The 17,393-nt window shown below is 34.4% G+C and overlaps 1 protein-coding gene across 1 annotated transcript; it reads left to right on the top strand.

The window, feature by feature from the left end:
* Positions 1-10,479: 10,479 nt before the first annotated feature.
* LOC113710926 (homeobox protein knotted-1-like 2) lies at positions 10,480-17,081 on the top strand. Its single transcript, XM_027234002.2, has 5 exons — positions 10,480-11,520; positions 11,613-11,738; positions 11,847-11,982; positions 15,974-16,227; positions 16,346-17,081. The coding sequence occupies exons 1-5, from the start codon at positions 11,098-11,100 to the stop codon at positions 16,547-16,549; spliced, it is 1,143 nt and encodes a 380-aa protein (XP_027089803.1). The 5' UTR covers positions 10,480-11,097; the 3' UTR covers positions 16,550-17,081.
* Positions 17,082-17,393: the final 312 nt, after the last annotated feature.

Raw genomic sequence — 17,393 nt, 5'->3', positions numbered from 1 at the left:
AATATTCTTGCATGGCTGCAGCAAAAGACTTTTTGGAGGTATCGCCAATAATCTTCCACGGTGGTGGTTCATTGCGTTCCCATGAGATAAAAAAAAAAATGTGTTTAACGACTAACCCTCTTTTATTATCTTGACTAGTAAAAGGTGATAATGATTGCAATCAAATAGATTATTGCTAATGAAGTGGCATTTTGTGGACGCAAATTAGGTAAGTAATTTGTTTGGCTGTGCCTTTCTGTCACGATAAGAAACTACGTACTGTTTTATTTTCAGCTTCCACCTACTAACTTCGTTGCTGCTGCATGCACATGCAAATTAACAGCAACGCGATTTCCTGCCTGTCTTTGTTGGAAATTCTCCCCAGGAACCAGAAGTAGCCGGCCGTAGGGTTTGATTTTCCTCCAAAAAAAAAAACTGGAGGCCGGCAGACCACACCAGACGCTAGTTTGATTTGCCAATCTGAATATGGACTCTGGGGAAAATATGTGCAGGCAGATGCTTAGTCAGCTAGATTTGTACTATCAGATTCGTCAACTTTTTGGAATGTTGTTTGTTAGATACTTAAAATAAATGAGAGCGGTGGTGCGGAAGGCTTTTGTTCACTTTGGGTATTTGTATTGCGGAGTTTACAAAGAAGTATCCAGTTTCAAATGTATTCTAAAGAACCTAAAACTTGGTTCCTGTTAGATGTAATGCTCTTTCCAAACACTTATTCTCTTTTTAGTTCTTGCTTCCTTTCAATTAGTTCTTTCTCTTTTTTTTTTTTTTTGCATGAAAAGATCGTCAGCTGTTCTGTTTTGGTGCTGGAGATGGAATTTGGTGGGTTTAGTGTCTCGTCAAATCAATCAAATTTGGGAATGAAATGAGACTGCTGCTGCTGCGCACGTTGTTTTTCATGGGACTTGTTTATAATTTGAGCTTTGGAGGTTCGTTTTGTTATTGATTGCCGATATTTTTCGATTCAACAACTTTTTTTAGACAAAATGACAAACTTGCTGTTTTCGAATGGACTTTAAAAGAGTAATTTATCATTTTAATGGAAATTGCTACTGAAAATAAAATCTAATCTTGGCAAATTCAATTTCCCTGAAAAAAAAAATTTTATCTAGGTTTTAGGCATTACTTGCATCAGCTGTGATGACGGTAGAAACATATAGCACCAAAGGTAAATGCTGTTAAATTTGTTATGATCAGGAATTAATGTTCTATACACTATCACAGTTGCATGAATGACATTTTTGAGTGTGTTTGGACAGCCAATTATTTGGCCAAATATATTTGCTGACATCACCATTACAATTTCCAATACACCTTTTTATCTTCCCAATTACCTTTTTATCTCACATACATTACATCACAAAAAGTGCTACAGTAAAAATATTTCAAATAACTTACAATCCAAACACACTCAATATATTAAAGATTAAAACTTGAAAAATGCTAAATAATGTGATAGATTTTACCATCGTATAATAAATTTTGTACATATTTATATTTGAACTAATCTTATATACACTGATGGTTTATATATTATCACAATTGCATGGATGATAATTATTATATGCTGAAGATTAAAATTGAAAAATGCTAAACATGTGATATATTTTACGATTGTATAATAAACATATGCACATTTATATTTAGATTAATTTTTAATATATTGACACTACATACACCTGAATTTAGAATCTAAATTTTAGATAAGTGTCTTTGTCAACACACATAAGATTAACTTTCTATATATTTATTAATCTTTACACACTCTGCCTGAGATTAGAATTAGCAGTAACTGAGGCACAATACGGAGAGAAAGATTGGAATAGTGTTTTGTCAGAGAGGCAGTGAGTGACAAGTGAATGTGGGCATAAGTGAGGCTGGGGCTACATAAGTTGTAGAAGTACCTGTTGGTCTGCGTTGGAAACGTCCAATCTCTCTTTCAACAGAGCTTGCTTTGATAGACAGTCCTAAAAAATAATAAAAATAAATTCACTGGAAAACCCACAGGACACCCCACCCCACAACCGTTTGTAGCGCGGGTATCCCGGGCGTATTCAGAGTTTTGTAGGGTCCCCCTTCTCGTTGGCCCTTCGGCTCCTTATCGTGTCATCTCATGAATGATATGGGCCTGATCAATTTATCAGTCCAAAAAATGAATATTCAATGAATCAACTTATTAAAGCTATGTTAAGGTCTCAAATTCGCGTTCTGCGAACAGTAAAAGAGTAAAAAACGTGGGCAGCCACTAAATTATTGCCGTTATCCACTTTTGACTCTTTTATCTAAATTTTATTTTTAATTGCCCCTTAAACAATTAAAACGGTATATTTTAAGGATTTTTTTATGACTTTAAGTATAATTTGACCTGATTTAAAGGGCATTTGTGTCCGTTCATAAGAAAAAATCCTTGTACCATGCCTTGCATGTGGTGCTTTTTTCAATCATTTAAAAGTTTCACTATCAAAATTCTTTGGATAAAACTCAATTTTTAAATGATTTATGAAGAAAAATCTATTGGTGTGCTTGAAAATTTGAAGAGTTACCTCTTTTAGGGTTTCTTATACTGGTCTCAATGCTTCAATTATGAATGGACAAAAATGTCCTTTAAATCCAACTATATTTAAGTCTAAAGTCATCAGAGGCCCTTAAAGTATGCAATTTTAATTGTTCGAACATCAATCGAAAACAAAATTTAGATAAATAACCAAAAGTAGCAATGGCGATAGTTTAGGAGTACCCCAAGTTTTTTACCCATTCATGTTAGGAGAGCCACCTATGAAAGAGGTCCAATTATGAGTGAAACTTAATGAAGCAACTTGACTAGAACTCACAAGCAGTTAGGTCAATTGTTCGACTCGAATTTGGTATTGATCAAATTTGAGGACAGATTTTGCAGATTCCACGGCTCAACGAGCTCTATTGAGTTTTTCATTAAATGTCTAATTCTTATATTATTATTTCCCAAATTGCTAATTTAGATTTATTTTTTATGATATTTAGCTATCATATATTTCATAACTCTTTATTAAATTTGAATTCTCGAGTCTAGTATAATTTGAAAATCTTTCGAACTATAACGAGTCAAAGCTCAATCTCAACTTGGAATATTCATCTTGCTCGAGCATATAAATAGAGCATCAAGTTCGAGTTTGAGTATGGTAATACTCAGATTCGATTTGACTCGATATTACCTCTAGATCTAATAATGCTCAATTCTGGAAAAGTTGAGACTCGATGCAATCATCAAATATCGGAGAATTTACATTGGGAGTTAGAATCTCGTGTTAGGTGATTAAAAAATTCAAATAAACTTGATAGATTGATTTAAAAAAATCACTAATACTTGCATATCTGCAAAGGATGGTAGGGGATAATTTGCACCAAAATTGCCGCAATAATAAAAGAAAATTCACAACTTCATTATTTTTGCATAAAAAAAATTAAAAATCTAGTTTAGAAATTTATAAAAGAAATTTGCCAAGTTTTATTTGGACCTACAGAAAGGACCAACAAAACAAAAATTCTGTCTTTATTGCATCTTCATAAATCGAAAACTTGAACTTATGTGACGCTCATTGTGCTCTCTCACTGCCTCTGTCACTCGTTCTTTTTTGAGATTGGGTTTGAACAGTTAGACTCTTGGCCATGATGAAGCCATACACCTATTTTTCCTTCAAAAAATCAATCATAATGTGAAATGAGTACCCTGTATACACCTCCAAAGATGTGTCTCAATCTAAATTGTAGAAACTGTGCATTTGCAATCAAAGTGAGTTTGTTTGGATAGAGAGAATTTGGGAAAAAAATTTTTGCCTCACAAATTCCAATCACCTTTTTATCTTCCCAATCACCTTTTTATCTCACACACATCACATCACAAAAAGTGTTACAGTAAATATCTCAAATAAATCATCCAAATAAACTCTTATTCAAACAAACTCAGTATAATTTACGGCTTTAATCAGATAACATAAACCCGACTGGATCTTAGCTGCTAATTTTAAATTTTTTGCCGTACCAAAACCCCCACCAGATACAGCCTTTCCTTACCTGGGGGCAGCTACATGCGGAAGTACTTGTTGCCATGATCGAAAAACATTGTGGGGGAAAGTTTGGTAATGGTCATCGCCGCCAGCTATATATCCTTTCTTGATTCAAAAAGCCGGGAGAGAGCCACAGAGGGCATGTCATCCAGCTTCATATGTCATTCTTGTCTCTCTTTTGAAACAAACAGGGCCTGGGGACTAGCACTAAACAAGTACTATTAGCCTGGCACTATTGCTACTGCCTTTGGCTCTGATCTCAGTCTGTGTGCACGTGGTTGTTCTGCAACATGGGTTATCCTCAACAGTGACTGAGCGAAGTGTTGATATCAATACACGAACTTTACACTTAACGAGCAAAGTCTCAAGCACACCGAACAAAAAGCGTACTCTTGACACCGAGAATTAATCCATTTCTCCTTATGATGTATGCCAAAATCATAATTACTTATCAAATTACTTCCACTTGATTAAATTTTCATTGGTGGCCAGACAAAATGAGGTTTTTTTTTTTTTTTTGTTACAATGAGCATTTCTGAAACAACAAGCTCAAACGTGAATGTCTTCAATCTGAGTAGATAATCTGAAGTCCCTGGTCTTCCTCGCTTTTTTTTTTTTTTTTTTGTTTGGAGGTGGTCTTCCTAGCAGTTTGAGCGAAGGACTTGTACAATTTTTTTGTATAATAAGGTCCGGAGATAATTTCAGAAACCTCTCCCCTGAGGTTTCTAATAATTTCATTGATCTTCTCTGAAGTTTGACAAATTACATTAACCTACTTTGAGGTTATGATTTGGTAACAAAATTAGTCTATCTCTAAAAAAGTAAGATAAAAAAATTTACTTTCAAGAGAGAGATGGAAATCTTGTTCCACAAATGTCCCTTTTATGCATCTGGTCAAGATGTATTAGCAAAAACAATTATCAGTCAAGGTGTGTTACAGTTATGACTGTCTCAAAAAATTTCATGATTTTCAATTTAATGTATAACTTTTAAATATTAAACTGATAACAGTAGAGATTATTTACCTAATTTAGGCTATGCTTTTTGTGATTTTGCATAGAAAAGAATTTCTAATTTTGCCTTTCTTCTACCTCATTTCTTGGCCATTTCCACGAAAGTACTTCAATACAAAGGCTATCTGTTTGGTTTCCAAATTAAGGGGGAAAATGCTAAAAAAAAAAAACTTGTTTTTTATTTCTTTTCTCTGCACTTCCTTTGCTCTACTGGAGCCTTTCTTGAATATGATTGAAATATGGTCATGTCAAGTTCTGTCAATCATAAAATGACACCAATTGCTAACAAATTTGCGCCATTTTGTATATTCCACATTAATGTTCATGCTATTAACACAGATACTACCATTAATTAATTGATTTGTGCCATAATTACTTAATTCTCAAATTTTAGTTTCTAGTCTCAGATGATGTGTTGGGATACATGAGTAATTTCATGTTAGGTGATGTTAGCAAATGGGTCCTTTATTCTGTCAGTGAAGATCAACATAATTTTTTAAATTTTAAGGGAGGTCATTGAAATTATGAAAAACCTCAAGGGGGTTTTTGAAATTATACCCAAGGTCAGTCTGGATCTTTCCTTTTTTTCACTGTTAACCGTTGAAATTTTCGTACTAATACCACGTATAATTGCATGCCCCATTGCCACTGGTTGTCTCCACTTCTTATTCAATAGTACCGCTAGCTTTTCACACTTACGTACAAGGTACCACCACGTTTTAGGTCTTACAATTTCTTTTCACTTACCGTGAGATTTGGGCTTTAAAAAGGCAGATAATTAGATAAAATGTTTCATAAAAATCCGATACTTATTAAATATCAACTAATTATATAAATTTTAATCAACAAATTGATGATCAAAGTTGAGAAGAAACTTGAAACTCTTCCAAAATTCAGAAGTTCCTGCAGAACTCTTTTTTGGTATTTTTTTAAAGATATGATGTATATAAGGTACAAAAGTAATTAAAAAATAGATAGAAAGAATATTTATAGATTGCGCAAAAATTTTTCTTCAAAAAATCACAATCCAAACAAGGTCGTAAAATGTATAGGTTAATAAACCACAAAGCTGTGAGGTTTTTCTTAATCATTGTATTACTTGTGAGGTTTTATAATTCTTTTTTTTTTTTCCATTTTCTCGTTGCAACAAACCGAATTAATCTGAGTCTCAAACTTCTCTATATTATTTGGGGCGTTTGAGAGCATTGGATTGCCTTGGGGCATTTCAAGTATGACTGTCTCAAGACGAAGCCTTCGACAAAGGTTTTTAAAACACTCTGCCTCCGAGAGTCAAGCCTCTTTCACAGTAACATATCTCCTCTTTCTTTCTTTCTGATCTTATTTTGCGGGTTGAAAATCTTAGAACCAACCCCCTTTGGGATAATAAATATTTGACAAAGGATTTTAAGAAATAATTCCACCTCCAGAATTAGCTTATTTCTTAATTGCTTCTTTGCATTGTTACTCTTCACCTTACAGCTCCCTGTCCATACTTTGTTTGCAATTAGGAGTGCAAATGATTCGAGTCAAATCAAACTTTGGTCTAATCAAATTAAGTCTCGACTTAATTTTATCAAATTCGGATTTGATCTCGAATTCGACGAGCTCTTAATGTAAATCTCGAGCTCGAATTCAACATCAAATTAAAGCTGAGTTGAGCTCGAACTCAAGTTTAAAAGAAATAATTAATTTTATTTTAAAAAATGAATAAAGTAGTATTTTTCTTAACAAATAATAAAATATTATGAATATATATAATTTTACTATTAAAATAAAAAATATCAAAATGCCGGATTTCTAAATTCTCATAAAGGTCTCGTGAAATTCCTTCTAGAAACTCGCAAACTAACGAATTGAATATTTTTGAATTCGAATTCGATCTGATCAGTTAGAACTCGATTCGAATTCGATATTGCTTGCAATTGATTCGCTAATGGCTCGACTCGTATGCAGTCTTACTTGCAATAACACGAATGAATGGCACGAGAAAGTGATACATTTTATTATATATTAGGTTGTTGGGTAGATGGGTGTAGGACATATGTATCGTTAAAATTGATTAGTGCAAGTGATTGCATAGAGTTTGTGCAGTGCTCATATAAAACAGAAGACTCCAATCTATATTGATTATTAAAATCGACCCGCCTATACCCTGTTCAAAAAATACATGTATGGAAGCTAAATTCTGTTTTTCTTTTAATTATTAGCAAAGACTATTTAAAATGGGTTCTTATGTAATTATATACAAAAATATTTGGACCGACTTTGTAACCAAAATATTAGTACTTGAGAGCTGCGAATTCTATATGCTTCCGTTGGGGGACACCATGATCAGGTTCTAGTTCTTAAAATCTTGAAACAAATGATTGATAGTTGATACTCCAATCCGAAACTCAGAAACAACGCGATGAGATGAAAGTGCGATCAATAGCGTGTAACCGTCTTTTTAGATAAGGCTAGGCTTGCAAGATGAGACGGATAATTCCACTAGAAATGAAATGATAATAAAATGATGGAGTTGCATGAACAGAAACTCTGGTTGTAAATGTACCACCAAGAGTTCACACTCTCAAGTTAGCTGCTTCTTTGAGCTAGATTGGACTCCAAGTTTACCGTTCGGTTAGGATTGATGAGGATCTAGATGCTTCAAGCTTCTTCGAGCATGTTGTCTGTCACAGTCCGAATGAATCATTTCAATGAGAATCAACCAGCGAGCTAGATGTTAATAGTCATACCACTGCAAATTTGGGTTTAGAGTGTTTACGCTAATAATACGCCAAATTCCAGAAAGAAAATTTCGGTTTTAAACAATTTTTTTAGAACCACTGGCATCCTGACATAACTTGCAATTTAATTTTACACTTTTAAAATATACTTACTTTTGTATCTTCAAAATAAAAGAACAACGTACAAATGTTGTGACATAAAATTGGATTGAATGGTGTCAAAAAGTTTATCGTTGATTCCGTATTCATCCTCTAAATTGAAAGGTGAAATTTGAAGCAAGAGAAAAGAGAAACTCATAACCCGCAATTTGGTTTAACATTTTTGGAATATTATTTAACTTTACCTTTCACAATATAAAAACTATATAAAACCAAGAATTGACCACAATGGCGGCAAGTACTAGCATTTGAAAGTACAAATAAAAAACTGATAATATCTTATAATACCTGCAATAATCGCAAAAAAACAATATAAATATACAAAATAATCATTAGTGCTGAAGGTTAATATTAGTGGTTGGGTCAAATTTAAATCAGATATGTACAAATTGATTTAGGTCTTTATCTTAAATTATATTGTTACTTACTTTTTTTTTAAATTTTTGGCGAGGTTGGTGTTGTTTTTATTATTTGTTTATCAAAAATAAAATTTTTTTTCCCTTGAAGGGCTAGTAGGACTTTGTTTTCAATTCAGTGATTTCATAATTTAAGTTTCAAGAATACTACCATTATTGATTTTTTTCATTTTTATATAATTTGCCTTTTTAATTAGTATTGCTGAGTTGAAGAGTAAAATATTTGTTCTTTACCGTTTTACTTTTTGTAGGACTTAGGATGCTTCATCTTTATTTATCCTCCCATGAATAAATTTCAAACTAAATTTCTATATTAGTGGAGTCATTTCTTAGATTTTAAATTAAAAAAATCAAAATTCTATTGAAATAATAAATAGTTGGAAGCACGATCACATGATCATTCTGAAAACCCCTTTTGCAATTTACATAGATATAGATTTGAATGAAATAAATTTCGGAAAATCAAATTCCAACTTGAGTAAAGTAAACGTGTTAATCATTTATTTACTCTTTAAAACACTAAAAGGTTACTCAGTCATAGAGAGGTTTGCTAAACCTTAGATTGCTCGTCGTTAATGGATGGATTTAATAATTGAATTTTTTTGGTTTAGACAAAAGCAAAGGAGGAAAAATGGATGCATCACACGTCTGGAGTCTTGACAAGGGCCCAGTAAAATGGAATGCCAATTGGTTGAAGTCAAAATCAAAGATTCTAAAGGGCTGCTAATTGGGACGACATTTGCTACGACCTTTGGTTATATGTTTAAATAAAAAAAATTTGTGGTACTTTTCCTAGTAATATGGAAGGTCGATAAAGGTACGGTACCCCGTAAAACAAACTACCCAAAGCACTTGACGAAGCCAAACTTCACCTTGGCCCTTTGATCTAAAGTTGTTAGTGTTAGAGCTTGCCTAATAAATTGGAGTTTTGGGAGGTTTCGTAGAAAAATATACTATAATAATATAATATATATATATGAAACAAAAAAATTAATTAAAAAATATATCAAGAAAGTATTTCTAAAAATTTTGTAAAAATTCACAAAAATTAGTTAGGTTGTCCAACTAGAATGTTTATACACTAAGCATGATTTTTTAACAATGGAGTCTGTGTTATAAAAAAAATTGCAAAAGACAAAATTTTGAGGAATAAATGGAATGGAATGCTACTTTAGTGAGCGTGTTTGGATTGCATTTTTCATGGATTTTTTGTTGGAAAATTACTGTAACGATTTGATGTATGTGAGGTAAAAAGGTGATAGAAAAATGTGTTCACGAAAAACAAACAAGACCATTTTTCGATGGAAAATGGCTGTCCAAACTTGCTTGTGATGGCTTTCATCTGACATAGATGTGCTTAGTGATGTTAGAATATTCTCATGTTAAAGTAGTTTTTTTTTTTTCCTTTAAGAATCATCAGAGAAAGTATGTTAAAGTAGTTGTGATCAAACAAAACTGTAAAAGCATGAATGTTGTCAACAGTCTAATAGATATCTCAAACGTAAGTGAAAAAAGAAGTAAAATCTTCCAACTTTTAAGTTTTTTAATCAATAAAAACTTTTAAGTTTTTTTGCTGTCTCACAAATCAAAGTGAATAGTATTCAAAATTCTTTTTATGTTATTTAATGTAGCACTTTTTTTTTTTTTAATGTGATGCTACAGAATGGAAATGTGGTTGAAATAAAATATAAAAAAATTAAACAATAATATGTTTAGGGAAAGAATAAAAATTTTTTTAATGTTGAAATATTTGACCAGATCAAAACTACATGTCATGATGATAATCATGTCCATATTGAACTTTATGTCAAAGATTGTAGATTCATAACCACATTACCTATGGTTTGTCTATCACACAATTAATCTTTTTTTTTAATCCACAATTAATATCAATAACGTGTGTTAAGAGTATCGATTCAAGTTTACCCCATGGTGCTGGTATATTCTTCATTATCTTCCACTGAATTTAACTACAATTCATATGGTAGAAAATTATTTTTAAACAATTCAATAAAATAATTCAAGGAAAGAGAGTCAGAGAGACCGAGGGAATGAACAATCAGAAAAAGGAAGTAATTAAACAGACCTGAGGTGAAAGATGTAAAGCCCCATTAAAGTAATGGGAGGAAAGGGGAGAGAACAAAAAGGCCGCAAGAAAAGAAATTGGAAAAATCTACTCCGACTCCGACTGGTTTCCTTATCATCTTGTGGTCTTCTTTGCTTTTTTATACTATTCAGGAGTACGATACCCTGAAAATTTATTTCTTTAATTCTTCGACAACAAACAACGTCTTGTCACTCATTCAAGCCTCAGAGGCCTCCACAGTCTCCGGCCTAGAGCCACCCCCAAAGCCAACGCCGCCAGTCCCTTCTCAGCCCCCCTCTTGCCACCCATGTAACTATTATCCCTACCATGGAAGAGACAATTCTATTAGTGCCTCAGGATCCTTTTTATGATGGTAAAGTTCAAGTGCAACAAGCTCAGCTCAAGGCCTCCTTGACCTCAACAGAAGAGATCATCATCGACTTTTTACCTGAAATTCAAATATAAACATCCACTCTTTACTCATGAGTGTATTAAACCTTATCATTTGATAGTAAAAAGAAAAAAAAAAACTTGTTCCTTCTTCACTCTTTAGGGTTTTTAACTTTTCCAACTCTTTTTTGAGTTCTTGATTCAGGGTTCAGGGGGTTTTCTCTATATTTGTAGCTTATTTTCAGCTTCAAACTTTGCTGCGAGAAAATGGAAGAATATAATCATCATCTGGGAGAAAACACTGGTCCAAGGGGAAGTTTCTTGTATGGAGGCCCAGTCCTAGCAGCACCAAGCTCATCAGTGTATGCAAGAGCCAGCAGCGGCTCTAACAATCAGTTACCAATCAGTAGCTTTCATCTTCAATCAAGTGCTGAATGTTATCAGCAATCCGAAGGCCAAGACCATCCCATCGTAAAAACAGAAGCTGGAGCCTCTTCTCATCACCAACACGGACAACACAAGTTTCAATATCCTTCCATAATCAGGAGCCATCAAACTGTCCAAGATCATCATCATCAACCACACCATCAAGAGAGCGAAATTTCTGGTGAAGTAGAAGCTATAAAAGCAAAGATTATTGCTCATCCTCAGTATTCTAACCTCTTGGAAGCTTACATGGATTGTCAAAAGGTAGTACAACTTTACTGAAACAATAATGTCATTCCAATATTCATTCTTGTAATTTATTTTTTCAATCGATTTTCTACTTTTGTTTACCTTAGGTGGGAGCTCCGCCCGAGGTGGTTGCACGGCTCACGGCAGCCAGGCAGGAGTTTGAAGCAAGGCAACGCGCTTCCTTGGTGACCGGTAGAGATGTTAATAAGGATCCAGAACTAGACCAATTCATGGTGTGATCATTATTTTTAACTTTTTGCTAATTTAATTCGATAATATTCTCTAAATTTTTTAAAGGGTTTTCATGGGTTTGATCTCATAATCAGTGATTTGAAATTTAGGAAGCTTACTATGACATGTTGGTGAAGTATCGAGAGGAGCTAACTCGACCGTTACAAGAAGCTATGGAGTTCATGCGAAGAGTCGAAACACAGCTAAATATGCTTGGAAATGGTCCCGTCCGGATCTTCAACTCTGGTAGTACTTTCATTCATTCTTCATCAATTTAGAGTCTTTGAAATGGATAGAAGACGAGTGTTTCCATTTTTATCGTCCAGCCTAGCAAGGAAAGAAATCAAAGGGATTGCACGGGATATTAGGAGAATAAATGTTCACCAGTATTGTTTATAGAGTAGCTGGGGGGCTCGGCTGGTCTGATATATAGGTGCGGTTTAACTTTCATTGTGCAGTATGGAACTGATAGTTCAGCTGTCGAGAGACTACGAATGTGGTGAGTGTCTTTAACTCTTTTGATGGTCTTACCACTTTGTTAGCTAGGCCTGCCCAGATTTTTGTGCAATCAATGCTGTCCCGTGCCATTTTTCCAATTTCCAGGGATAGTTTGACCGATATTAACAACACATTATCCTTTGCTAATGCTTCTTCCAAGCAAGAGAGGAGGACCTTTGTCAGAGTGGGAAAAACCCTAATCACGAGTCTACAGTAAGAAGATACTTGTGATGTTATTCCTTTTTGGCAATAAAGATTGCGAGGAGGGATCAGAGACAAATAATAGATCTTCTAGTGTAAAAAGAACGATGAAATCGCACGTTTGGGTTTGCTTCTATTTTCAGTTAGCTTTTGTGTATTGCTTCTGAGTCTTCTGACAAAATCATTCTTAATGAGGTTTATTCCCAATGCTAATAATCCTTTACACAACCACTTCTCTCTCTCTCTCTCTCTCTCTCTCTCTGTCTGGTGGTCAGTGATGTGTATGTGTATATACACCTCGAGTAAATATCAAATTATTGTTGTCATTTCCGATTCTGCTTTGCTTTTTCGGTGGGAACAATTTATATTTGGTTTTGGGTACCTTTTAGGCCTTGGAAATATGAAGCACATAGGATGCTGTTCATATCAGTGCCACTTCATGTAGCTCTGTATGGACACTGTCAGATTTCTGTTCACATTTATTTCTTACTGTTTAATTTTTTATGGCCTTTGTTTTCATTTTGATTTTCTTATGAACAATAGATTTGTAAAGGTGCATTTTCCTTCCAACTATTTTTGTTCTTGCTGTACTAATGAATTTTTTAATGTAATCTTACTTGCTTGACGCTTAAGATGCTAGAGGAATATGAAAATTGCTGATATTTAACCAAACCAAACAGAAAAAACAGAATGAACCAAACCAAACCACCAAACAGAAAAAACACCTTCCCATGATCATCTGATTTGTTTCCACTATATATTTTATAGGGCTTCATTATAAATTTTTTTGATCTGTGCAATGGCAGTCTACTTTGGCCATGAATGTGTTTGGTAAGGTTTTGTTATAATAGTTAATGTAAGAATTAAGTCTAGTAACGTTTAAGATTGTTTCTTTGGATTAAAAAAAATTTCTTCTCCCATTGCTTGATTTGATAGAAGAGATTTAATCATATGTCAATGTAGATTAGCTTCAGCAGTACTTTTAAGGCTGAATGCATGAACTGAAAATTTCCTAATATTTTGGGGTTTCTGGTTAGTTTGCTTTTGCATTTTTATGGCATTGAGAATTCTAGCGTACAGGATTAGTTGCCATTCATCCAATTGTAATTGACCCATGGATGTAAATCTTGGCTACTCTACCGTTCTAGTTTGCTGTCTTGTGAATGTGAAGTCATCTTTTGCTGTTCTAAATTGCATGGTCAGTTTGTTCTCTTGTTCTGACTTCTTGAATTTGGGCCCTTCCACATCTGTGTCATTTTTTTTGGTTGTGATTTCTTTTTGGCCCTTTGTCGTCCCCTTCTAGTTTATCAAGAAGAAACTTTTATTTTATCACATGATGTCGTTGCTCACAAGATTCTTAGCTTTTGATGAAAATGGGAAAGAAAATAGTGTACATTCTATGACACTGCATAATTGCATATGGTTCACTAATAATTGTCGACATTTAGTTGTTACAACATGTAAGAAATTGAGAAGAAAAACGATGTTTCAGCATTTTTTTTTATAATCTAAAAAGAACTAAACTTCAAAAAGGACTCTACAAGCAGAATTAACTGGGTATCATGAGTAATAGTGCCATCCATGCAGTACAAATGTAGCTTACATAAATTGTACGTGAGCAAATATGATATGTCCTACACTTTTCTCTGTATGTTTTGCCTAAATTATTCAACAATGACTGTGAAATGATTTTGTTGAATTTGATATGACGTTTGATGGGGGTTCCTCCTAAATTGGACCTTAATCTAAAGGGATAACTCACAGATATGCTCTCTTCTTGCCAACTTGATGTTAGAGAGAAACACCTCAAGAGAACCTATCAAAGAGCACACTTGGTGTTAGGCAGAAACACGTCGAAAGAACCCATCAAAGAGCTCAACATGTAAGGCAGGATCCCAACTCTAACCCAAAATCTTAAACTATTAGGTCTTGGGTCGAGAGAACCCATCAAAGAGCCCACTTGGTGCTAGAGAGACATGTCGAAAGAACCCTTCAAAGAATCCAACATGTAAAGCAGGAATCCAACTCTGATCCCAAAAGTTTAAACTATTAGGTTTCGGGTCCTTACTTACATATTAACAAATCTCCCCTTCATGAGTAACCTTTTACATTGAACCCAAGTTTACAAGCTTTTCTGCGAATCTACCTTAACACTTAAGGTCACATTTTCTTTTAATCATCGACCCACTCTTCTTCAATATTCAAACTAGATTTTGGACCCTTGTCGACACTTTGGTCCATCACCAAGAAGAAAATTTTCTCTGAGAAGAATCGACTTGCTCACGAGTAGCCAAGTGTCGCAACCAATAGTTTTGAGACCACTTGTTAGGTAGCCACTTGTTAGGGAAAAAAACCTTGAGAGAGCCCACTAAAGAGCGCAATATGTAAGTCAAGAACCCAATTTTGACCTGAAAGTTTAAGCTATTGGGTTTTGAGTCCTTACTTACATATTAACCGCTCTTTTTTCATCTTTCAAACTAATGTGGGACATAGTTATTTACTCATGAATCTAACAGTTTGGCTATAGTGGTGCGTTTGCTTAATGCTTGCTCAATCTTTTGTTTTTCCTTTGTCTAATGATCGATATCATATGCAACACAATGGTTTAAAGTAAATCAAAGTAGAGATTATACTTTATTTACTGTGATTTGTGTGAAGGAATTAATATTTGATGTGAGCTAATTACAATCTTCACTGAGTTTAGTTAGCTAATTTCAGATTTGTAGAAATTTTGGTCTCTTATATATGTAAAAATAGTGGTAGAGGACGAGATGGCCCTCCTTTTTTTCTTTTCCAATTATTCTGGCCAAATACATTGAGAAATTGATTGACTAATTCGGTATAATTTGCTTGAGACTGCTATCTTCATAAAGCTATCTTCTTGTGTATAGATTCAACCTTTTACTTGTTCTACTATTATCACTCAAGGAATCTACTTAAGATGAAAGTCTAGGAAGACATAATAAAAGCCAAACTACTAATCCATATTTGAGAAGTGTTTGTGCTGTACACGTCTATCATCATGGTATGGTTTATATGGCATTATTATTTCTTGCATCATAGTTTAAAAAGCAGTTGTATACCACGTATTTGTCAACCTAGCTAATGAATTTCCACACGACATGAAAGCTGTGCCTATGAGTAAAGAGGTCATTTCTGTGATGGATTATGTGTGTCTTGAACCAGTTGCAAAATTCTTACACAATTGCATAATGTTCTTTGTCTACTTCCTTTCTTGTTATACTTGTATATCTCTCTGTTGAGTAAAGAATTAGTTCTCCTTTGCTCTTGTTGGCTGGGTATGTAATGAAGGAGTTGCTCTTTTTGCATATATATGTAGAATGCAAAGAATAGGCTTCAATTTTTTAACACAAATACTGTCCCTTATCACTGTTGTTTTGTCTTTGGAAAGTAATACAACTACACTGTTCTTCTTTCACCTTATGCAATTGTGCTATGCATTCATCTTTTGAATATTAAGTACCACTCGCTTGCACTCTTTTGCTAGTCTGTGTTTTCTAAACTAAGAAATTGGCAGATGAGAAATGTGAGGGTGTTGGATCATCTGAAGAGGACCAAGACAATAGTGGTGGAGAAACAGAACTGCCTGAGATTGATCCACGTGCAGAAGACCGGGAACTAAAGAACCACTTGTTGAGGAAGTATAGTGGCTACTTAAGCAGTCTCAAGCAAGAGCTTTCCAAGAAAAAAAAGAAAGGGAAACTTCCTAAAGATGCTCGGCAAAAGCTTCTTAGTTGGTGGGAGTTGCACTATAAATGGCCATATCCTTCGGTATGCTTATTTTACATTACTATCATCCCGTCTACTTAAAAGGAGTAGGAAATTCTATTGGATAGGTTGATTATACTCACTTCTTGTTCTTATTTCCCGAATGTTTAACAAAAATCAGGAGACAGAGAAGGTGGCCTTGGCTGAATCGACTGGATTGGACCAAAAACAGATTAATAACTGGTTCATTAACCAAAGGAAAAGACATTGGAAGCCTTCTGAAGATATGCAATTTATGGTTATGGATGGCCTCCATGCACAGAATACAGCACTCTATATGGAAGGCCACTACATGGGCGAAGGCCCTTACAGATTGGGGCCGTGATGCATGTGCAGAATATGTTTCCAAGGTTGCAGAAATTGAGGTTGGTTAAGCTCTCAGTATAGAATGCAAGTTCTTAGTTACACTGTCTGATTCCTCGTTACAAGATTCAGTAAAGCCCTCTTGACAGCCAGAGCTCTTTTTATTAGTACGAAAGAGGTAATTTGTGTGTGTGTTTTTTCAAATCAACCAACATTTGGTAGTTTCGTTAAGGTCATATCTAGGTGCATTTAGAATGTGCCCATTCTGCCTGATCTTTAGAGGGTCTGGAATGCATTATCTATGCGCTTGATGCGTCTGCATCCAGGAAATTGCTTATGGTGGCTAGCCTCCACTGTTGTAATATATAGGTCTCTGCAAGCTATCATCTAGTTGTCAAGTGTATATGGTTAAGAGTGATTATGACTTGTAAACATGGATTTTGGTCCTTTGTTTTGTATTCCTCCATCGCTATTGGCTGTTATTGTTGTTTGCTCGTTGTCTGGAGGAGGGTTTTTGAAGTTCTTGGCAATAAGTACTAGTACGAAATTAGCTACGCACAGTTTCAACGTGTGGCTGGAATATTTGAATAGCATCTCAAGGCATTGTGTCGATTAGGGAAAATGTTCAGATTAAAATGGCTCATTTCTCTGCTGTATGATTGCTGCTGATGCTATGACAAAGTTTTGCCAAACGTTGCTGAGAAATGAGCGAAATCGAGGGCGTGTTTGCTCGGATCGACTAAATTCTCTATAAATAAGTGATAAAGATAAAATAGGTGCTACAAAACCATCATCTGATAATTTTGTCTTGGTATGGAAAGGCATACTTATAGAGCATGAGATTGGTGCAGTTTGAATGATCCGAC

Source organism: Coffea arabica, chromosome 10e, assembly GCF_036785885.1.
Source record: "Coffea arabica cultivar ET-39 chromosome 10e, Coffea Arabica ET-39 HiFi, whole genome shotgun sequence".
NCBI classification, from domain to species: domain Eukaryota; kingdom Viridiplantae; phylum Streptophyta; class Magnoliopsida; order Gentianales; family Rubiaceae; genus Coffea; species Coffea arabica.
Note: the sequence above shows the minus strand (reverse complement) of the source record. Positions and strands in the feature narration are given on the sequence as shown.

Excerpts from the sequence above, each read along its gene's own strand:
- LOC113710926 (XM_027234002.2), top strand. The coding sequence starts at position 11,098 with ATGGAAGAATATAATCATCATCTGGGAGAAAACACTGGTCCAAGGGGA. Across the intron at positions 11,521-11,612 it reads CTTACATGGATTGTCAAAAG|GTGGGAGCTCCGCCCGAGGT; the intron begins GTAGTACAACTT and ends TGTTTACCTTAG. Across the intron at positions 11,983-15,973 it reads CGTCCGGATCTTCAACTCTG|ATGAGAAATGTGAGGGTGTT; the intron begins GTAGTACTTTCA and ends AGAAATTGGCAG.